This window comes from Talpa europaea (assembly GCF_964194135.1).
Source record: "Talpa europaea genome assembly, chromosome: 1".
In the NCBI taxonomy this organism is placed as follows: domain Eukaryota; kingdom Metazoa; phylum Chordata; class Mammalia; order Eulipotyphla; family Talpidae; genus Talpa; species Talpa europaea.
The window spans coordinates 891683-914065 of record NC_140073.1 but is presented as its reverse complement, the minus strand read 5'-3'; the positions used below and the strand labels follow the sequence as shown (position 1 = coordinate 914065).

At 61.7% G+C, this 22383-nt stretch overlaps 1 protein-coding gene across 1 annotated transcript; it reads right to left on the bottom strand.

Moving 5' to 3' along the window:
* Positions 1 to 552: 552 nt before the first annotated feature.
* Positions 553 to 11211, bottom strand: TSPAN32 (tetraspanin 32; the record flags this gene model as incomplete). Its single annotated transcript, XM_084249847.1, has 9 exons — positions 553 to 967; positions 3799 to 3890; positions 4183 to 4266; positions 4866 to 4952; positions 5334 to 5435; positions 7388 to 7462; positions 9898 to 9995; positions 10658 to 10772; positions 11146 to 11211. 9 exons carry the CDS (start codon positions 11209 to 11211, stop codon positions 553 to 555), a joined length of 1134 nt encoding a protein of 377 aa, XP_084105973.1.
* Between the last annotated feature and the right edge of the window lie 11172 nt (positions 11212 to 22383).

Sequence of the window (22383 nt, the reverse complement as noted above, 5' to 3'; positions counted from 1 at the left end):
CACACGGGACAGACGCCCTCGGGCTCTAGGAAGGGCGGCCGTTCTGGGCCCCGTCCTGGGGCTGGCGTGGCTGCGGGCTCCGGCCGAGACTGCCCGTCGCCCCAGGCAGCTCCTCAGGGGGCAGGAACACAGACGCGTGCCGGGAGGAGCTTTTAATGAAGCCGCCCCTGAACGGCGTGCTGCAGGGGCCACACGCGCTTCCGACGTCTGCTGCGAAGGGCCGCCCTGCCGAGCCCCGGGCCCGGCCCGAGGAGGCGCTGCGAGGGCTGCGAGGGCCTTTCTTCCCCTTTCATGGAATCTGCCAGGGAATCAAGTGTTTGTTCTCTGGTCTCTCTTTATCACGGGGTCTTGGGTCACCGAGGCGCACCCGGCCCTGTGGGTTTCAGGCCCTGAGTCCCCCCCAGGACGACGTGAAGCTTCTCTGGGCGCCTGTGGAATCCTTGGCGCTCGGCTAATGCCTAATCAGGCATCGTTTGGTGATAAGCGCCCGTGTCGCGTGGTCAGGCTCTTTGACATCTTTTATGCTTTCCACAGACTTCCCCAAATCCAATTCTAAACGGAGACTTGACGCAGAGACGCTTTCCAGGAACTCTGGAAACCCCCAGGAGGCCCGTTCTCCCTCCTCGCGGAGAGGCCGGAGCAGGCCAGGCCTCCGGGTGCTGGCGCGGGCAGTCTGGCGCCCGCGGTGTGCAGCTGCGTGTTCCGAGGCGGCGAGAGCTCCCGAGCATGCTCTGGCCCGGCAAGTTCCTTCAGATCCCGCTGCCCGGTCACCCCCGCCGCCAGCGCCAGCCAGGCCGAGTCCCGGCCCGGCCCGCCCCCGGGCCGCCCGTCCTCGGCAGACGCTGTCGCTCGTGGCGGTGTCGTCCGCGGGCGCCCGGAGGCGGCCCGGCCGGGGCCTCGGCACGTGCTGCCGGGTGCGGGTTTGTCCCTCAACCGGGCTGGGTAAGAAGGTCCAGACCCGGGAAAACTGGATTCGAGAGACCAGGGACGCGGATCAAGACCCCGGACGTGGCCGGGCGCGCCGCGGGGAGAGCCGGTTGACGGCGTTGTGTCCGAGGCGGTCATGCTCTCGCGTGCCTCCGTTTTCCAGGGTTGACAAACACCCCCTTTCCTTTCCTCTCCAAGCCAGGACCCGCCACGCTTTGGTAAATTATACCTCGCGTGGGCCGAATGGAAACGTTATCTGCTCCCTCGCGGGAGGAGTGTTTGTTTTCCCTCCCCGCGACGGGTTCACTCGCGTGACTTCAGTGGGCGTCTGTCTCCGCACAGCAGACGCCACGGAGGCGCCCCACGCACACGCGCACCCCGCGGGCTTGCCCGGAGTGCCGTGTCGGTGGGCACGATCGCGCCGACGTGGCCTTAAGGAGGAAGCCTGACTTCATGGAACAACCGTGAAGAAACCGGCCGAGACCTGCTCACGGGCTCTCAAGCGCCCCACCCCGCTCTCCAGGTTGCCGAGCGCGGCAGGTGGCAGTGGGTCTCGATCTCGGGGCGCGGCTGCGCAAGAGGGGCGGCGGGGTGGGCACGGGACCCGGGCCGTGGCTGCTGCGTCGGGAGCTCCCCCGCCGAGGAGGGCGTCTGCTGGGGACCGGGTTGCTGTGGCCGCCCCTGCTTGCCGGTTGCCAAGAAGAACTAGGGCGTCGGGGGCGCCATGGGGGTCGGACGCAGCCCAGTGGGGGGAGGAGCAGGCAGCATGTACCGGGACGCTGGGCAAGGAGAACCCCGGGGTTCTGGGCGGCTGAGCGCCCCCACCCAGTGTTCAGTGCTGACCTCCAGGCACAAGGACGGGGGCAGGCCCAGGGGTGAGGCTCCGTGGCCAGTGAGAGCAGGACCTGGGCTTCTGGCTCTGCCCTGACAGCTGGGGGCAGGGGGTTTGGGGGAGGGCTGGGGGCGTTGTGGGGGCCGGGGGAGGGCAGTGGGGGCGGGGGGCCAGGGGGCTGGGGGGTGGGAAACTGCCGTAACTGAGGAGACAGGGTGGACGCAGGGCTCGAGTGATCTCAGCCTTGCAGAGGGCGATGAGGGCCCTTGTGGAGAGGGGGGCCCTGGGGTGTCTCGGTGCTGGGCAGTGTCCCCCAGCTGCCGTGGCGTGGCCGGCCCTGCTGGGGACGCCGACCGGGCAGCCGGGTGAGGCCGGACGGGGCGGCGTCCAGGCGTGTCCTGTGTGCTCCCCGGGCAGCACGAAGGGCGTGGAGCCCAGCGGAGAATCAGGCGCCAGAAGCGGGCGCCACGGGGAGCCGCAGGAGGGGTCTCAGCCCGCCCCCATGCCGCACGGCACCCCCGTGGGCCCATCTGGTGCGGGGAGACCCTGGTTGCGGGCCGACTGTGGCGGTGGCACCGGTGGGCGAGGGGCGGCTCCTACGTGGGTTTGGAGGCGGGTCCTCCTGCCTCCAGGGCCGTCCAGGCTGGGGCCGCTCGGGAGGGGGTCTGCGTGGCGGGCGCCCCGTGGCGGCAGGCAGCAGGCGGGCAGCCTCCCCCCGCGACCCGTGGGGGCCGTGGCTCCTGTGCCAGGGGACCCGGGACACGAGGAGGGCCGCCTGCACCAGCCCCCTGGCTCGGGGACCCTGGCCGCGGCGCCCGCAGTGGACACGCCATGAGCTCAGAAGCGCGTGTGCAGCGTGAGCACGTGTGTGAGCCTCGGGCGTGTTACTGCAAGGCTGCACTGGCCGCGGGGTCACTGTCCGGCGTCCAGCATGGGGGGTTCTTGCTTTAGAGGAGCCCCTCTGTGGGACTTGAGGGGGCAGCCAACCCCCCTTGGAAGTGGAAAGGGGCCCCTGACCTTCCCTTCTCCTTTGTCGGCCCCTGGGGGCCGGGGCTGGGTCTTGAGCAGAGGACCCTGCGGGGCAGAGAGACTCCCCAGAGCAGGACTCCAGGGGTCATGGTGACCCCAGGGCGGGGCCCGGGGGAAGGAACAGAGTGGCCCAGAGCATGGCCACCGTCACATCACTGCCCCCAGCACAGCCTGGACCCCGCCCGCGGCCTGCGAGCCAGGCCCTTCTCCAGAGCCCGCGGGGCTGGGGCGGGGGACAGGCCGCCCGGACCATCACCTTGAGGCACCCTCCGCGGCAGCCCGCAGGCTACTCAGCTGCCCTCTGCCCGGCCTGTCCCCCTGGACACCCTCCGGCTGCTTACACAGGCCTGTTGATCTGGGGGCCTCCGTCCCACCCCACCCCCGTAGAGGGACCAGCTCTCGCCCCCTTAAGGACAGCCCATGGGTGGACAGGCCGCGGGGCGAGCCTGCGCGGGGCTGGACAGTCGTGCCGCAGATCTGCTTCCGTCGGGCCTCGCAGCCCGCTAGGCGTCCACAGGAGCTGGGCTGCGGCCGGCAGTCGCGGGCTCTGGGGAGCAGAGTGGGCTGAGGCAATTCTTGTGCAAGGGGTCAGGCAGGGTGCCCAGCAAGGAGGGCCCAGATGGCCAGGACAGAGGTGGGCAGACGGGGTGGCAGGCAAGCAGGGCCGGGAGTGCCAGTGGGCAGGCTGGCTCTGGGCCCTCCTTGTTCCCTAAACGTGGGAGCCCTGGGGGTCCCTAAGATCAAAAGTCTGGCCTGGGGCTATAGTTTTGGGGCGCAGGAAGCCGCCCTCTGGGGTGTCAGTGGCATCATGAGGTCAGGTCTTGGCAGGGATTGGGGAAAGCAGGGTCCCGTGTTGGCCTCAGAACAGGGTATGTGGGGTCGGGCCATTCTCCAGGCCCTGCTTCCACAGGCTGGGCTCCCCAGAGGCCGGCAAGGGCTGACCGCTGGCTTCCCCCCAACTCAGGGCTGCGGGACCCATGGGGAGAGGTGGAGGGGCAGGCGGGGCCTACCTTGATTTCAGGGTGTATTTGCCTTTGCGGTCCAAGCTGTAGCCCGCGCGGATGGCGAACCAGAGGAAGGAACTGAGCAGCATGGCGTAAACCTAGGGGTGCGGGAGCTGAGCTGAGTGGGGTACACCTGGGGGGCAGGGGCTGAGCAGGGGGGATGCAGGGAGGAGGGGTGTGTGTGTGGCTGAGCAGAGTGGGATGTGCCGGGGGGGCGGGGGCTGAGCAGAGGGGGTGCACAGAGGGTGGGGGCCAAGCAGAGTGGGGTGCATGGGGGGGAGGGCCTGAGTCGAGAAGGGAGGGGCTCCTCCCTGTTCCCCCGCAGACCAGCAGCCTTGGCGCCCACCCGCCCTTCCATGTGGGGGTGGCGGGTCCGGATGGGTGCAGTACCGTGCAGGCCAGGCCTAAGGTGGTCAGCGTGGAGGCGACGGTCGCGTGGGTCCTCAGGAAGCCCCGGATGCGTGACAGGCAGCCCTGGAGAAGTCGGCGCATGTCCCCTCCTAGCCGGCGGGAGCGGCTCCGCCCAGGGCTGCCAGCAGCGCCCGCGCCCTCGCGCCAGGCATGACCCCCAGAGCCGGGGAGAGCTTGGCGCGAGGGCACAGGCCTGAGGCCCAGGGGTGCCTTCCTCTAGGTGTTCCCTGCGCTGTCTGGGGTAGAGACATGAGGCCACCCCGACTTCTCGCCCCTTGCGTGCTGCTGACCCCCCCAGCACTCTAGCAGGGGCCTTCGGGGCCAGCTCTGCGCCCCCTTGCTGGGCCCAGGGCCGTCTGTGCCCTCCTGGGGATAGGATGGGCCTGTTCCTGGAGGCCGGGTGGGACTGGGTGGGGACTGGGGGGTGGCAGGGGAGGGGCTTCCAGAGGCCTCTTGCCTGCCCTGCCCCCGCCCCCTTAGGGGGGCTGGACTCTGCGGGGCGGCTGCCCACCTCCCCGCCCCGGACCCAGAGCTGCCCGCCCGCCTGCCACCCCACCCCTGTGCTTCTGGCCCTGGGCCTGTGCTGAGCCCCCAGGCCTGGAAGCGCCTGAGGGGGCGCAGGGCCCGGCCCACATCAGGGTCATGCTCGCCAGTCCCCTCACCTGCCGCGCCGCCTCTGGGCCCTGGCACAGGTGGGCGTCCGCGCTCCCCAGGAGGCCGAAGGGCGAGCTCTTCCCGCAGCACAGGAACTGCAGTGACAGCGGACACAGCTCGTCCCGGGCCCAGCGGCCTGGCCGAGGCGCAAAGACGCCCAGTGACCGGAGCGACATGGCTGCCCCCCATGCCATCCTGGGCTTTCCTGTCAAAGCGGCTTCACCACATGGCCCTGACCGCCCAGGAGGGCCCCACCTAACCCGGCTGCCGCCATCTGACCCGCTTTGCCCTGTGTGGGCAGGGTTTCTGGGTGCACAGTGGCAGCCTGTCTGGGCAGGGGGGACGCTCGCCCCCGCAGAGGGCGTCAGTGGCCTGTCGTTTGCTCCCCTGCCCAGCGCCTGGCCCAGCTCTGCTGACTCTGGGGCCTGTGCCCGAGTGGGGAGGCCGACAGCCGAGCCACCGGCGGGGCCGCTCACCGTGTCCTGGACGGCCACCAGCTCCCGGCTCGGGGCTGCGGGCAAGCGCCTCAGGGCCCGGTCGTACAGCAGGTCGTAGGCATCCAGGGCAGCGTCTTCCACCTGAGGGCGGCCGGCGGGGGCTGGGGGCGGGGCTGCACTGGAACCCGTGGGGTTCCCCGAGGCGGGTCCCACCCCGGAGCTGAGTGCCCCAGTAGGTCCCCCGCCTCCTCCCAGGAGAGCTCCCTGAGGCCTGGTCTCAGGAGATCCCCCCAGACCTCAACTGTGGGCCTCTCCCCCAGAAGGCTGGCTGATGCCACACCCCTGCCCCCGGCCCGGGGTAAGTCAGAGCCCAGCTTGCCTGCCCCGCCTGGCTCCTGCACGCGTGGGGGCTGAGGCCTGGGGGGTGCCCTGCTTAGTTGACCGGGAGCCCGGGGCAGACCAGGCTGGGTGGTTGTACTCTGGTGGTCTCCAGAGCCGCCCAGCACGCTCCCGAAGTGTGGCAGCTGGCTCCAGGCAAGGCCCTGGTCGGGGCACTCGTGCCCAGGGAGGGCTCTGGACAGAGGCGCTCCCCAGGCAGACCATGGCGAGGAGGCGGCCAGCCCCGTCCTCACGCCACACCCCAACATCACCCAGGCCTCGCTGTCTCTGTCCTTGTAAGCACCCCGTCCTTTGTTTACGCAGCACCCCCGAGACCAAATGCCCTCCCTGGACCAAGCTACTCCTTCAAAGACCAACTGGAACATCTCCCCTTCCAAGAAGGCTTCCCAGACTGCCCTGGGGCCCCGGGGCTCCTGTCAGGTCCAGTGTCCACCTCGAGACCCTGAGCCCTCCCGGCTGGGCTGTGCCCCCGAGGGCTGGGGTATACCAGAGGACTCAGGCTGGCTCTGCCCCTCACGCTGCCTTCTGGGAAGGAAGGTGGCGGTCCTGCCGCCCGGAGGACTCGGGTGAACAGGCCCGAGACCCTCGCAGGCAGCCCTGTTGCAGCCCCAGTCCCGCCTCCAGCACTAAGGGGCTGCATGGCCCTGATCCGGGCTCCCTGCCTACTCTAAAGTCCCCCCAGAGCTCCTGGGGGTGACCCCAAGAGGAGGATTCAGAGCCAAGGACTTAGGGTTCCTGGGCTGCTGACCCCTCTTTCTGCCTGTACTCACCCTGCCCTGCCCACGTGGTCGGCTCCGCCTCCTGGCTGTGCCCAGGCCTGCTGCCAGCCCCCAGGACCACCGGGCAGGGCCCAGCCGTGAGAACAGGCAGACCCCAGAGCCGCCTGCGCCTCACCCGCACATGAATTATTCAGGGACCAGCTCGTTCCTGGCGGGTGTGGCTGCGGGCCAGCGGGCACAGAGCTGTGGGCGCGCGCTTGGGCTGTGGTCAGTAATGAGTAGCCCCGGGGCTGTGCTGGCTGCAGCCCAGCCCTGCCAAGGCCGAGCGGCCCTAGGGACTGGCAGCCGGGTCCGGAGTGGCGGGCGGTGGGGCGCCCTCCGTGGTGGGCCTGGCCATGGGAGGAGCCGCTGGCCCTGTGCTCAGGCTCCCATGGGGGCTGGCCCTGTCTGACCCTTGCCTGGGGTGTCTCGGGGGCCCCTCGGGCAGGTGCCGGGGAGCAATGGGGGTGAGTGGGTCTGGGCGGGCGCCGGGCTCCTGACACCACCCCCCAGAGGAGAGGGCTTGGGCTGGCCGGCAGGGGCTGTTCGGCTCCGGGCCAAGGGGTTTGCCTGCCTGCGTCAGGGCGGGGCCGGGCCTGCCCCCTGCTCAGAGGCTCAGACCTGCTGCCCACAGGGGCCTGGGCAGCTCAGGCCCCGTCTACTCGGGGAGGGCGCGCGGGCAGGGCGCAGGCGGCCCCACTAAGCTGGAGCACAAGCTATTGGGGCGGGGGTGCAGCTGCCTGCAGGGGAGCCAGACGGGCAGACCCCAGCCCAGGCCCTGCGCTGTGACCCCGACCTGGAGGGCCCCTGTGTGGCAGAAGGGCCAGGAGTCCAGACGCGTCTGCCTGACTGTCCCCAGGCCCCAGCCTGCCCCAGCCCTGGGAGGGCGCAGGGCGGGGGTGGAGGCGGGCGGGGGTGGAGGCGGGGCGTGCTCACCGGCGTGGGGGTCTGGAACCGCCAGAAGGCCACGAGCACCAGGGCGCAGAACACCAGCGCGAAGCACAGGAAGCCCTGCGGGGGCGGGCGGGTCACTCCAGGCGCTGCCCCTGGCCGATGCCCCCCTGACCTGGTGGCCTGGTGACCGGCCCGCAGGGGCCACCTGCCTGTCCTGGGCGGGGCAGCCATCCTGGGGTGGGGGTGACAGGGCACATGCCCCCTGGGGCTGCTTCCGGAGGCCACTGACCCCGGGAGGGCCAGGCAGAGCCTTCCCGGAGCCTGGGCTGACACTGCCCCCTTGGGCGCTCCAGGCCGGGGGAGGCTCCAGGTGCTGACCTCCCACCAGGGCCGGCCCTTCCAGGGGCGGAGGCTAGGGCCAGCGGGCCGGGCCAGCAGCTGGGGGCTGCCGGGGGGCACAGCCTGCCTTCTCTCACGCTGTGCGCCCCTGCCCCTCTCTTCCCATTGCCCTGAACCCCAATTAGGAGAAGAGAGGCGTCCCTGGTGGGGTCATTTCTCCACCTCCCCACTGGGCCTTCCTCTCAGCCAGGGACCCTATGCTCTGAGCCCCCCTGCAGAAGCCAGCGAACACCCCCAATGCGCAGACACCCCCAGGCTGGGCAGGGCAGAAGGAGCTCCAGAGGGCCTGACCCGGCCCCTGGGGACGGTGCCCACCCAGAGGCGCTGGCACCCAGGTCTGGCCCGCCAGGCTGCCCTCCAGGAGCTCTGGCCCCTCCTGGCCCTGCCCAGGCCCCGCCCTGGCTCCTGAGGGCCCCACGGCCCGGGCTGGCGTGCCCCCCGGCGACCCACGGCCCGGAAGGCCGTTCTCCCAACACGTGCCCACAGAAGGGGCGCGGGCAGGCCGGCCGCTGGGCAGACACGCGCTGGGCAGGGTGGGAGAAGCCGTCCTGGGCCTCTGCCGCGCTGGGCAAGGCCGCTCCCAGCACCAAACTGGGTGTGGGCACCAGGGCCTGGGGCCTGCCGGGTCCCTCCTGCCGCCCAGGGTGTGCGGGCCTCCGAGGTGCCCCCCGCCCCAGGGCTGCCTCCCCCTCTGGACACCATCTCCCCGGCGGCCTCCTGGGCTGCGGGCTGCGGGCCGCTCAGGACCAGCATTTTCCAGGAACCACCCCTCACGCCAGAGGAGCCCGAGTCCCCTCCGCGCCGCGCGCCCGGCGCGCTGCCCGCCCTGCCCGTTCCCGCTCCCCTGCCCGTTCCGCTGCCCACTCAAAATAAAGCAGAAACAAACCCGAGCGGCCCCGCCGGCCCGCGCCAGGCTGCCCGCAGCTCCCCGGCGCCCGCGGGGGCAGCGAGGGCGCGGCTGGCGGCGCTGGGCAGCCCGGCCTCCCCGGCCGCGGCCCGACACGCAGCGCGCAGGCTCGCGAGGGGCTTGCACACGCAGCAAACACGCCCAGGCGCCCGCTTGCACGTGAGGCGCGCACGACACGCGCAGGCACACGGCGCCCGGGCACACACACGGGGTGCACGCACCTGCACACGCGCGCACGTGCTCGCACGGAGCTCCGGGCCCGGGTCCCGGCGCCCCAGGTCCCGCTGGGCCCACGCCCCAGCCTCCGCCGCCGCCGGGGCGCCCGGGTGCAGAAGGCGGTCAGCACCGGGGCTCCCGGGTGGACGCCCCGCCCGCCGACCGGCTCCTGACCCCGTCCGGCCCGGGACAGGCTGGAGGCCCAGGCGTCCCCGACCGCGGCCCCCCGGCCAGGGTGCTGAGCTGCTGAGGCGACCCCAAGAAGAACCCGCGGCAGCGCGGAAAGCTGGGGAGCACACGTGGGCCCGCGCCCCGCCTGCGCCCCGCCCGCATGGCCAGCGGCCCCGCCCCCAGGCCTCTGGGGCCCCTCCCGGGCGCCCCTGGAGGGACACCCCCCGCCCCCCCCCCCACCGGCTCCCAGCCACAGCCGGGACGCCCCCCTGCCCCGCCGAGCCAAGACCGCAGGCGGGGCCGCCACCCCAGGGCCTGGCCCACTAGGTCCCCATGCCCTGGAGGGTCCTCGCAGCCCCGGGGGTCCCCACGCCCCGGAGGGTCCTCGCAGCCCCGGGGGTCCCCACGCCCCGAGGGTCCTCGCAGCCCCGGCGATGGCTGGAAACAGGCGCTCGGTGCAGCCCCACTCCCGAGGCCGGGCGGGCGGGCGGGCGGCTGGGGGCGGGAGGGCCGCTCAAACCTGGGGCCGGTCCGCACGGGGAGCCCCGAAGCCGTGGGCAGGCGGGGCGGGGCTGGGGTGGCGGTGCCCAGGCGAGGGCCGGCCTGGCGCGAGCGGTGTGCCGGCCACGCCTTGGGGCCCACTCGCCTGCGGCCGCCCAGACCACAGCTGCCCGGGCACTTTGGGGGCCACCGCCCGCCGTGTCTTCATGACAGGAAAGGGGGACGCGCCCCCGAGCCCCCACGCTCCCCACAGCAGCAGACCCGGCAGCCCCTGCCTCCGCAGCAGCTCGGCCGGGAGGCGCTGCCCACCCACACCCCTGCAGGAGCCACGGGGACCCCACGGGCCTGGAGAACTCACCCCCGCCATGAGGCCCGCGGCCTCCCTCACCGTGGCGGCGGCGCTCAGGAGGGCCCCCAGAATCAGGAGCCCCGCCAGCCCGGCGCCCAAGGAGATGGCTGGGGGAGAGAGAAGAGTTAGGGGTGCCGGACAGGGGGCCCCTGCGTGGGGGCCGGGTCTGAAACCCAACCCCGAGGTGGCCGCAGGGGCGCCGGGGCCCCACCCCTTCCTGCACTGCTCAGAGGGACCCGGGGAGGGGGCGCCCAGCCCCCCTGCAGCTCTGCCTCCTGCCCGCACTATCTCTGGGGCCAGGACCCCACCCCCGGAACGGCGGTGAGAGGGGCCGTAATCTTATCGGGCCAGGCGGGCTCCGGCTTCCCCTCCAGCCGCCGAGGCGGGCCTGCAGGCTTTGGGGAATAGCGTGGGGGGCTGGGAGGCCCAGGGGTGCACCCACCCCTCCGAGCTGAGCTGCTCCTGCCGTCCTTGTTCCCGTGCTCTCCCCTGAGGGCAGCCGAGCGCCCTGCGTCCCCAGAGCTGCTCAGACCTGTCTGGGGCGCCCTCTCTGTGGGTCCCTCCAGCAGCAGCCCGCAGGCTCACCCGTTCTCAGCCCCTGCGGGTGGGGCCCAGGTGGAGCAAGGCACTGCCCAGGCGCCCGTGGAGCGGCCCCTCTCGCCAGCCCGCCCCCTCCCAGCCCCGGGGCCCCTTCCCCAGCCCCCAGGGCCCCCTCCTTCCTGCCCGCAGGGCCCCCTCCCCGACAGCGGTCCTGCAGAAGCCCACTCACCCCAGAGGTGCGCTGGCCCGTGGGGTGCCCTCTCCCAGGCTGCGCGGCTGATGACGGCAAAGTGGGCCCCAAAGTAGGTGAGGGCTGCCACGGCGGCCACAGAGAGGCCCAGCACCTAGGAAGCAGGCCAGGTGGGCGGCTGGACACACAGATCCGTGGGCATTCCCCAAACCCGCTCAGGCAGCTGGCCCAAGCCCCCCGGCTGCGGGTCACTCTGCAGAGTAGGGGCCCCCAGCTCCCTGCAGCCTCCCATGTGTGCCCCCAGCTCCCTGCCACCCCCCTCCCGCACCGCCCGCTCTCCCCCGGCCCTGGCTGCCCGGCAGAATGGACACTGCCCGCAGGACATCCTGCCCAGAGGGCCACCAGTCACTCCACCGGGGCCCAGCGCATGGCCACAGGAGCAGGGGTGTCAGTGGGGCGGGGTGTGTGGCAGGGGTGAGGGGGCATGGACCACAGTGCCGGGGCCTGGCCCCCCAACTGCCTCTTACCAGGACAAAGAAGCTGGTGACCAGCATCTGGCACTTGGCGACCCTGACTCTGCGCCGAGGCCCCATGGCGGCCTGTGTGCTCCTCGCCCTGTGGTTTCCAGGGGGCGGGGGCTCCCCCTCAGCTGCAGGGGAGCCGCCCCAGAGTCGGTCTGTAGTGGGGCTGGGTGCCCCGGAAGAGGCGGCAGGAAGGGGTGGGGCAGCCGGGCCAGCCCCTGCCACCCGGTGGCCCCTGGAGGGGACGGTAGGAGGAGTGGCTGGGCCAGGGGGCGGGCGCCCTGTGGGGTCTCAGGCCGGGGAGTGGGGGAGCAGAGGGCCCCGGGAGCGTGCGGGGCTCACTCCTCCCAGGAGGCCGGGACAACCATCCTGAGGGTCGTTCACCAGCAAACACCCCTGGAAGGGCCTGGGGAAGCAGCCTGGGGTCTGAGGCCTCGGGGGGCAGGCGGGTCTGCGGGGAGCTGGGCTGGGGGACGGCGTGGGGGGGAGGAGGGCCGCGCCCAACACCCGGCTGTGGGGCTGGGTCGCCTCACCTCTTGTCAGGCGGGTCCTCTCAGGACCTCCGCGGGGCGGGACCCGGGGGCTGCAGCACGGGGGTGGCCCCCAGAAGCCAGGGGACGGGGCTCCAGGGCTGCCCTGTCCCGAGGGCCGGGCGCGCGCGGCCAGGCTGCCGCCTGTTTCCAGGAGGGCCGTGTGCCTGGGTGTGCTCGCGTGTGGGCACCCGCACCTGTGTGTGCACCTGCGCACCGCCCCAGCCCCCGCCCCCGCCCCCGCCCCCGCCCCCCGGCCCTGCCGCCCCTGCCCCTTTGGCCTGTCCACCTGCCCCTCCCACCTGCCCCCGCCCCCCCCCGTGTGCCCCCCCAGTCTCCACCACTTGCTCCCTGCACTCCCCGCAGTTGTTTCTTCTCTCAGCTCTGCTTGCCTCCCTGCCTCTGCCTGTTTTCTGTCTGCTGCCTCAGTTTACCCGGACGGTTACCCCGGGGGACCCAGGCGGCGGGTGCAGGCCTCCGGCAGGCCCTTCCGGCTGGGAGGTTGCTTCCCTGGGCCAGAAGGTGGCAGCCTCCACCCTCCCAACGGCCTTCCGGAGGGAGGCCTGCCCCGGCCGCTCTTCCTCCTCGGTGGTGAGGCGCAGGCAGCCTGCCCTGACCCGGGCCCTCCCGCCCAGGAGGCGCCCCTGCAGCCCCGGGGGAGGCCGTGCCGGCCGCACCTCTGCAGGGCTGGCTGCGAGGGCTGATGGGCCCGAGTCCGGCCTCCGGCCCTCCCTCCGCCCTCTGTCCGGATCTGAACTGTCCCCAGCGGCCCAGAGGTCGCAGCCCCTCGCGGCTCAGGGACACTCACGAGCCGAGGGGAAGCGCAGCCTCGGGCGTCTCTCTCACGGCCAGGTCCACTTCGATGCTTTGATTTCCGAGTGGACGTCCCCTGTCACGAGATGGAGACCTCGGCGGCCAGTGATTTTTCGGAAGTTTCCTGAACTGCCAGTTTTTGCCCCCCCCACCGCTTCCCTCGTACCCCGGGCCCTTCCTGCAGCCCCACGCCCTCCGCCCCAGGCCCCTCGCTGCCCATCAGCGGCCCGAGCTGATTTTGCACCGCTGCAGCAGGTGCCGCATGAAGGCCCCGCACCCGTCCCCGCCGGCCCGGCCGCTCATGAGCCCTCGGCCCCCTGCCACTTGGCTGCGCGCAGCAGCACCCCGTCGCCCCCCGGCCGAGCAGCGTCCGCTGCATGGACGGGCCCGTCTGCTCAGAGCGCCGCGTCCGGCTGTGGAGAGGACGCTGCAGGGCTGCTGGCCGCTGGACAGCAGAGTCCCGGGGGCGGCTCCGTGTGCCTGGGCGGCGGGTCCCGCGGTGCGCCCGTTTCCAGCTGTTCACATTCAGTCACACCCCGCGGCGCGGCCACGGCTCGGCTCCGCGTCCCCTCCACGGGCCTCTCGGGCGTGGGGCGCCTTCCCGTGGCCCGAGCTGCCTCTCCCTGTCGGGAGGAGGCTGGGCGCCGTCGGGGTGCTGCCCGTCTCCCAGTGTCCGCCCGCTGACCCGCTTCAGGCCCACCGCCCGTTTACTCACCGCGCGGCTCGCTCGTTACCCCTGAGTGGGGCACGCGTGCGCCTCTCGGCGATGCCCGCGTGGGCCGCCCCCCCCCGGCGTGTGGCTCCCTTCTCCCTCTCACGGGGCGACTGAGGCGGCCTTTGCCTGCGGAAGAGCTTTCGGACTTGAGGTCATTCCACTTTGCTTTTTTGCTTTTCTATCCCTTTCCATGGGGTCAAATCTCCAAAACTGTCTTTACCGTCGATGTCGCGGGGGTTTTCTTCCACACACTTGATTGTTGTGGATCTTATAGCTGAGGCTTCAATGTTTCGAATTGATTTTCACGCTTGGAGGGAGAGAGCGGGCCACGTTCATTCCTTGACGAACGGCCATCCAGTTGCCCGGCTTCATTTCTTGAGGAGACTCTCGTGGCTCTTTTACCACGAATGAAACTTGACATAGACACGAATGTATTCCTGGGCGCTCCATTCCGTTCCTTCGGCCCAGGCGTCTGGCTTTATCCCAGCGCCGCCTTGTTTCCGTGACTGCTGCTTCTGGTATAGTTTCAAGCCAGTAGCACAAGCCTCTGTTCCCCTCCTCCGTTCCCCGGGATTGCGTTAGCTGGTTAAAGCCTTTCTGGTTTCATATACATTTTAATATTTTTATTCTATTTCTTTGAAGAATTTTGTTGGTATTTTAATGGGAATTGTGTTAAGTTTACGTGTTGCTTTGGCAGATGATCATTCCGGCTCCTGCGCCTCCTCTCCGGGAGAATGGACGCCTCGCCACGCCGCCATGTCACCATTTCCTAGGGCGGCTTTCGCTGTGGAAGTCCCGCAGCTCCTCGGCATGTGAGTTTTCGGGGATGCAATTATGAACGGAATTCTTTTCTTTCTTTCTCATTCATCAGTTGGCTATAAAAACCAACCGATTTTTGTGTGTTAGGTGTTGCCACTTGATTTATTTATTGTTTCTAGTAGCTCTTTGGTGGCGTCTACGGTTTCTATATATAGTGTCACATTTTCTGCAAATAATATGGTTTCACTTCTTCTTCCCAATCTGGATTCCTTTTATTTCCTGTTGTTGTCTGATCGCTCTGGCTAAAACCGCTAATACAAAATTAAACAGAAGTGGTGACAGCGGGCACCCTTGTCTCCTTCCTGACCTTAGAGGGAAACGTTCAGTTTTTCACCCCCCCATATGACACCGGCTGTAGATCTGTGCTCTATGTCTTTTATTGTGTCGAGGTAGGCTCCTTTTATTCCCACCTTCTTCTTCTTCTTCTTTTTTTTTTTTGTAAATATTAAATGGATGGTGAATCTTGTCAAATACTTTCTCTGCATCTATTGTTCTCATATGTCTTTTGTGTTCTTGCTTGTTGATGTGATTTATTACATTAATTGATTGATGTGTGTTAAACAATCCTCGCATCCCTGGGATAAATCCCACTTGATTATAATGAACAGTCCTTGTAATGTGTTGTTGAGTTGGATTTGCTAGTGTTTTGTGGAAGATTTCCATGTCAACATTCATCGGGGATGTTGTTCTGTAGCGCTCTTTTTTTGTGCTGTATTCATCTGGTTTTGTATTAGGGTAATGTTGGCCGAGTAAATGTATTAGGGACCATTCCCTCTTCTTGGACCTTTAGAAACAATTTGAGCAAGACCGGCATAAGTTCGTCCTTGAAGATTTGATAGAATTTGCTTGTAAAGTCATCTGATCCTGGGCTTTCGTTTTGAGATTTTTTTTTTTTAAGATTTATTTATTTATTTATGCAAGCACTGGGCACAGTCAGAAGCGCGGGAGGGTGAGAGGATTCACCAGAGCCAGAGCGGGGAGCAGAGCAGGCAGAAGGACCGAAGGACACTGCTGAGGGGAGCAGCGGGTGCAGCAGGAGAGGTCTGCGCGCCATGCGGGACCCTCGCCACAGGCCAGGGATCGAATCGGCGCTGCAGAGTCTGCGGGCAGCTTCGCAGCCCAGTGCTCAACCGCTGCGCCACCGGGGAGGCCCTTGAGGAGATTTTTCATTACTGTTTTAATTTCCCTGATTGTGATAAATTTATTCAACTTTTGTTTTTTCCTGGTTTAGTCTTGCTAAGCTAGAAAATTGCCAATTCTTCAAGGTTATCAAATAGCATGTGGTTGTTCATAGCAAGCTCTTCTAACCCTTTGCATGTATGTACTGTGGTGATTTCTCCACTTTCATTTCTGGTTCTGTGTAATAATTCCGTCTCTCCTCTTGTCTTTGCTAACTTGCTTAGACGTTTGTCTGCTTTTGTTTATCTTTTCAAAGAACCAGCTCTTCGTTTCATTGATTTTTTTTGGTATAACCTTTTTGATCTCTCATTTGTTTCTGCTCTTATATTTTTAGATTTCCTTCCTTCTGCTATCATTGGGTCTAGTTTGTTCCTCTTTTCCAAGTTGCATTAGGTATAAGACCTGTACACATGAAAAGCGAATTCTATGGTGTATGAATGCTATCTCAACAAAGCTGACCAGCTGGGGATCCTGACATTAGTGGGACAGGACTGTGGTGACCTCCGTGGAGAATACGAGACTCAAGTGAGGACCCTGCCCCTTGCCACTGGAGCAGACAGAGCCCAGCCCGCCCTTGGTAGACAGACAGCAAGCCATCCCCGTCACCAGACACCCATGCGCTCCCCGTCAGCATGAGTGCGAGTGCTCCACTGGTGCTCAGCACGGACACCCCCGCGGCCAGGCTGGGAGCAGGGCAGCCAGCTCTCAACGGAATGCACTAGAAAGAGGGGCTTGCCCCATCTGATGCGAAGCTAGATGAAGCTGGTAATAAAAACTGCAGGCTGCAAGGGGTCCCAGCAGAACAGGCTAAAGACAGAGAGGAGGGGAGCTCACAGATGGACTCCGTCTCCATTCACGCCAGGTGAACAGCGGGAAGGGAAAAGCCATCACATGAAAAGATCCACTGACTTTACTGGCAAAAATGATGATCCCTCCAACCCAACCCGAAACTCCCCAAGTTTTCACAGGTAAATGTATCCATGAAGGAATGAAAGTAAAATTATATGAGTAATAACAGGTTTCAAACATCAGTTTGCCACGTTCTCCAGAAACAAGCGCCCCTGGGATTTTCTTTGGGAGGGTGCTGCCTCCATACTTTAGCTTGGCAGCAATGGATGTCCTGCTCCTGCGTGTCCAGCCGCCGCCTCCCTGGTGACGCCTGCTGGTTCTCGCCGGGCCTCACAGCCCTTCTTGCGTTTGTGGAGCCTCGCTAATGCCACAGCTGAGCCCCGTCGTTTCGGTTGCTCTGGATGCGTCTATGTAAAATTGATTTTATTTCATGCTTGACTGTGTGCGAGAACTTACCGGTTATGCCCCCTAGGCCTGAGCTTTTCGTCGTAGGAAGGTTTTTAGCTGCTTCAATTTGCTGACGGGGTGGGCTCTTCTGGTTCCTTCCTCTTGTGTGAGTTTTGGTCCGTCCTGTCTTTCAAAGATGTGTCTGTTTCACCTCAGCTGACGGCATCACGTTGCCCCAATCACTCTGCTATTGAGCCTCTGCGGACCCGCAGACCCGGCACCCCTCACGCAGGGGGGAGAGCAGTGCTTCTCCCCGGGGGCTGGCGCTCCCCCATCTCTGTGGTTCCCACCTCACTCTGCCCTGATGCTTGTGTTTGTGTTTCTTCTACTCATGTTGGGGAAAGTCTGCTATTCTTTTTCTAGTTTCTAGGAAGCTGGCGCTAGTGATTTGCAAGATTTATGCTAATAGGATGCAGGAATAACCAGCACCTGAGTGGTAAAAGTTATAAGTTCTAATAGGTCCTGAGTCCTTTGAATTTTCCACCAAGTGCTGGGGTATTGTGTCTCCCTTTATTTTTGGCTTCAAAGTGGTTTCTACTTTCTCTCTTGATTGATTCTTTGAACATGGATTGTTTAAATCTATTTTCCAATTTCCAAATATCTGGAGACTTTTCAAGTGTCTTTCTTGTATTAGGATAATTTACTTCCATTATGGACAGAGAATATAGTTTGCGTAACTCAATTTCATTTACACTTTTCAAGGCTTGTGAACTGTATGGTTTAATTTGGTAGCGGGCTCACATGTATTTGGAAATAATATATTTTGCTGATTAGGGTGGAATTTCCGATCGATGTCAAATTAATCGATGTCAATTTCCAATCGATGTCAAGTGGGTTAATAATTTTACTTACCTTTTCTGTATCATTGCTGTCCACACGTCTGCCATCCTGAAGTCTCCGCTATAGCTGAGCATCTGTGTACTTCTCTGCAGATCTAGGCGCTCTTGCTTTATGCATTAACACTTAGGATAGTCGTCTTCTCTCAGCTGACCTCTTAATTGTTACAAAAGGACCTTCTTTATCCCGAGTAATATTCTTTTCTCCAAAACCTCCTTTTTCTGACACTAAAATAGCCACTCCAGTTTTCTTTCATCTGCCCTGTTTTATTGAGATACAATGACATAACATTGCGTAGGTTTAAGGTCTGCACCGTGATGGGTTAACACCCATATTGCAAAATGATTCTCAAGGTACAGCTGGTTTCCACATCTGTCAGCTCAACACAGCCACCTCTTTGCAGAGGGGGTCCCACAGCTCTCTGAGCACGTTCAGCTACATAGGGTGACACTGTTAAGTCTGTCACCGTGTTGTCTATCCATCCACAAGACTCCAACACTTATTCTTTACCTTAAACTGAATCCTATCCACCCCACCCCACCCCAGCTCCCTGCAATCACCATTCAGCTCTGCTTCTGTGAGCTGGGCTTTTTTTAAGATTCCACTTATGGGGCCTCCCCGGTGGCACAGCAGTTGAGCGCTGGGCTGTGAAGCTGCCGCAGCCTCTGCAGCACCAGTTCGTTCCCCTGTCGTGGGGCGAGGGTCCCACGTCGCGCGCAGACCTCTCCTGCCGCGCCCACTGCGCCCCTCGGCAGTGTACTGCGTCAGTCTGCCTGTTCTGCTCCCCGCTCTGGCTCTGGTGAATCCTCTCACCCTCCTGTGCTTCTGACTGTACCCAGTGCTTGTATAAATAAATAAATTCTTTTTAAAAAAAGATTCCACTTGTGAGTGATATTATACAGAATTTGTTTTTCTCTGACTTATTTCATTACCATAGTGTCTTCAAGTTCCATGCGCCTGGATGTGAAGAACAGGATTCCCTTCTTTCTCATGGCTGAGTAATATCCCAGGGTATATCTACACCACAGTTTCTTTATCCATCTGTTCACTGAAGGACACACAGGTTGTTTCCACATCTTAGCTACGGTGAGCAATGCTGCCCTAAACATGAGACGTGGGACTGCTGGCTCATATCACCGCCTAGCTTTAGTTTTTTCAGGAACTTCCACCCTGCTCCCATCATGGCTGCACCCATTTGCATTCCACCGACAGTGCACAAGAGCTCCCCTTCCTGCACACCCTCGCCAGCACTTGTTATCTGCCTTTCTGATAATAGCCATTCTGACAGGTGTGCCGTGATATCCCATTGTGGTTTTGATTTGTATTTCCCCTGATGATCAGTGATACTGAGCAGCTTTGCAAGGACCTGTGGGCCATTTGTATATCTTTTTTGGACAAACGTGTAGTCAGGCCCTTTACTCATTTTAAAATCAGATTGTATGTTCCTTTGTTACTGAGTTGTATGAGTTATATATATATATATATATATATATATATACCTAAATATATATACCTATATATATACCTAAATATATATATACTATATATATTTTGAAGACTTATTTATTTTACATATAAGAACTGGAGCATAGGCAAGAGAAGATTCATCAAAGACAGAGTGGGGAGCAGAACAGGCAGATCTACTGAAATCCACTGCTGAGGGGAGCAGCGGGGAGACAGGAGAGGTCTACAGGGGGGCCTATGGGTCAGCTCCCTGGCTGGCTGGGGATCGCACTCAGGCTGCAGCAGTGATAGCATTGAGACTACACCCCTACACCATCAGGGAGGCCCTCTTTATATATTTTGGATATTGACTCCTCAGATATGCAATTGGTAGATATTTTCCACGACCCTGGAGGTTGCTTTTCATTGTATTGATCACTTCCTGTACAGGACTGGTGCTCTTCAGGTTAATGTACTCCCACTTTCTTATGCTTTTGGTGTCATACTCAACAACTCTAACAAGATCAATGTCAAGGAGATTCGCCCTGTGCCTTCCTCTAAATGCTCTAGAGCTTTAAGTCTTTAATCCATTTAGTGTTAACTTTTATAAGTGCTGTAAGATAGGGGTTCCGTTTCACATGGACATGCAGTTTTCCTAGCACCATTCATTGAAGAGACTATCTTTCCCCCATTGATTATTCTTGGTTCCCGTGTCCAAAATTTGGAGATTGGATGTGCATGATCCTATTTGGGGGTCTTGATTCTGTTCCATCAGTCTGTGAGTCTGTTTTTATGCCAGCACCATACCATTTGATTATTAAAGCTTTGTAGCATAGTCTGAAGTCAGGAACTGTGATGCCTCCAGGTTTGTTGTTCTTTCTCTAGATTGCTTTGACTGTTTTCTTTGTGTGTGTGTGTGTGTGTGTGTGTGTGTATGTATGTATGTGTTCCATGTGGGTTTTAGGATTATTTTCTCTATTTCTGTAAAAAATGCCATTGGAATTACGATAGGGATTGCACTGAGTGTATGAGTGGCTTTAGGTAGCATGGACATTTTAACAATATTAATTATTCTTATCCATAAATGTGAGTTATCTTTCCATCCATTTGTTTGCAACTTCTTTCATCAATATCTTAGTTTTTAGGAGCAGATCTTTCACCTCTTTGGTTAAGTTCATTCCTAATTACTTTATTACTGTTGATGCTATTGTAAATAGGATTATCTACCTTATTTCTTTTTACACATGTTCATCTTTTGTGTATACAATCACAGCAATTTTTGTATATCGATTTTGTATCCTGCAACTTTACAGAATTTCTGATCAGTTCTAACAGTTTTTTTTGTGGAGTCTTTAGTGTTCTCTCCATACAAGTTCCTGTCATCTTCAAAAAGAAACAATTTTACTTTATCCTTTTTGATTTGGCTGCCTTTGGATCAAGGATTCTCACAGAAATGATTTCTTTTTTTTTTTTTTTTTTTGCTTCACTGGAGCTTAACATGGCATGGTACCATCACAAATCCTGTCTTCAGTTAAAACTTTGAAATTCTGGTCTCCAACGAGGTGGAATTACAGATATATACAAACTATGTGAGTAAATAAATTAAAACTTGTTATTAGTTAAGTATTCTTAAAAGATAAGTGACAAGGGCCTCCCTGGTGGCGCAGGCAGTTGAGCGCAGCGCTGTGAAGCTGTCCACAGCCTCTATGCTACTGGTTTGATCCCCGCCAGCCACACAGCAACCCACATGGCGCAGCAGACCTCTCCGTCTCCCCACTGCTCCCCTCAGCAGTGTATTTTGGTCATTCTGCCTGTTCTGTTCCCCGCTCTGTCTCTGGTGAATCCTCTCACCCTCCTGCATATCTGGCCTGTACCCCAGTTCTTGTAGAAATAACAACAACAACAAAAAGATAAGTGACCATTAAAACAAAAACAATGACTATTTTATGCAGGGGTGGCAGCATTTGTAAAAGTAAAATGTATGACAACAATAGCAGAAAGACCAGGAGGGAAGAAATAAAAGTGCACTTTTGTAAAACTTCTACCATGTGTGAAGTTGTATGATATTGCTCCTATGTGGACTGTGGTAAGTTAAAGATAGAAACTAAAACAACCACTCAAATAAAAAAACAATGAAATATAGTTCATAAGCCAATGAAGGAACTAATGGGATTGTTTAAAACTTGCTCATTAATTGTTAAAAAAAAAACCTAAAAAAGCAAAGGACTCATGGAAAACAAGTAACAGGATGATAGACTTAACTAGATGAACAATCACACTAAATGTAAATGGTCTAAACATTTCAATCAAAAGGCAACTCTCACTGGATTGGATTCTTTAAAAGCCAGTTCTAAGTCTAGGCTATCTTCAAGAAACACATCTCAAATATAATGACACAAAAATGTTAAAAGTGAGATGATGCGACGGTGGCCAGGAAACTGAACTACTTAGAGACCTGAATCTTCCTGGTGGTTACAATCAGCTGGAATAGGGTGAGCAGAGTGAAACACTTGCCTCTATCACAGCATTGAAGGAAGCACAAGGAACTTCATCATTCAGGCCAGAGTCTGATTTTAAAGCAGGACGTGACTCAGACAAGAAGTCGCAGCCTGCCAGCACGCTTGCCCCTTGGTCTAGCTTGTCACCCCGGCCTGTACAGACACACATGCATACACCTGGGTGCAAAAACAGTGGGAAAAGATGCAGTGGGAACGACTGTGCTACCACTCGGTAATGGTCACAACACGGAGGTGTTATTATTCTTCCACCTGTTCTTATCATTATAGTCACAGGCTGTATGATACTGATAATGTTATCACACTCTCCTGTTCCTGTTTTGGAACGTTGTATGGTCGAAGCTCATGTCACACTCCCTAGGTCTCCACCCGAGGAAGCCTGGAGCACCTCGTCCTTGGGGAGGGCTGGGCATGCCCTGGGAGACAGGACTCTGCTGGGCCAATGTCCTACCTGTGTCTCTGGGCTGCCAAGGAGGGCACAGCCCCTGGAGGGGGCAGAGGGGTGCTGGGCAGTGGCCTTGGGCCGGCCCTCTGCTGTGACCCCAGGCGGGCTGGATCCCGTCCCTGACGAGCAAGGTCCTGGAGGGTGAGATGCAGCCCCATCCCTCTCCCTCCGGAAGAGCAAGTTCTGGACCTTTGGTCTCCCCAGGGTGCCCCAGGAGTCTGGGATTCTGAACCCCAGTCTCACGAAGCCCTGGTGATGGCAGAATTGATGAGGGCACAGCCTCAGCCGTTCCCGCGGCATGCTGGTCTGCCCCACGGAGGCTGACCAAATCACTGGGGCACCTGCCCACCCGGCCCAGGCAGTGCTGACCTCCGGCTCACCTCTCCAAAGCAGGAAGGTCTGCCTGACCTGCCAAGGCAATCCCGCGGGGAACCGAGCCAGGGCCCCAGCTCAGCGCTGAGGCCTTCTGCCCTGTAGCCCTGGGGAGGGTCCCGGCCCCCCAGCCGGAACCCAAAAGGGCCGCGAGCGAGCGGCGCACCATCGAGCACCTGGCCCCTGAGGGTCCGCGGCCTCGGGATAAGCCTGAGCGCCTGTGACCTCCTGCGGGCACCGCCCCCCCCCCCCCCCCCCGGCCCCCGCCACCCGCAGGAG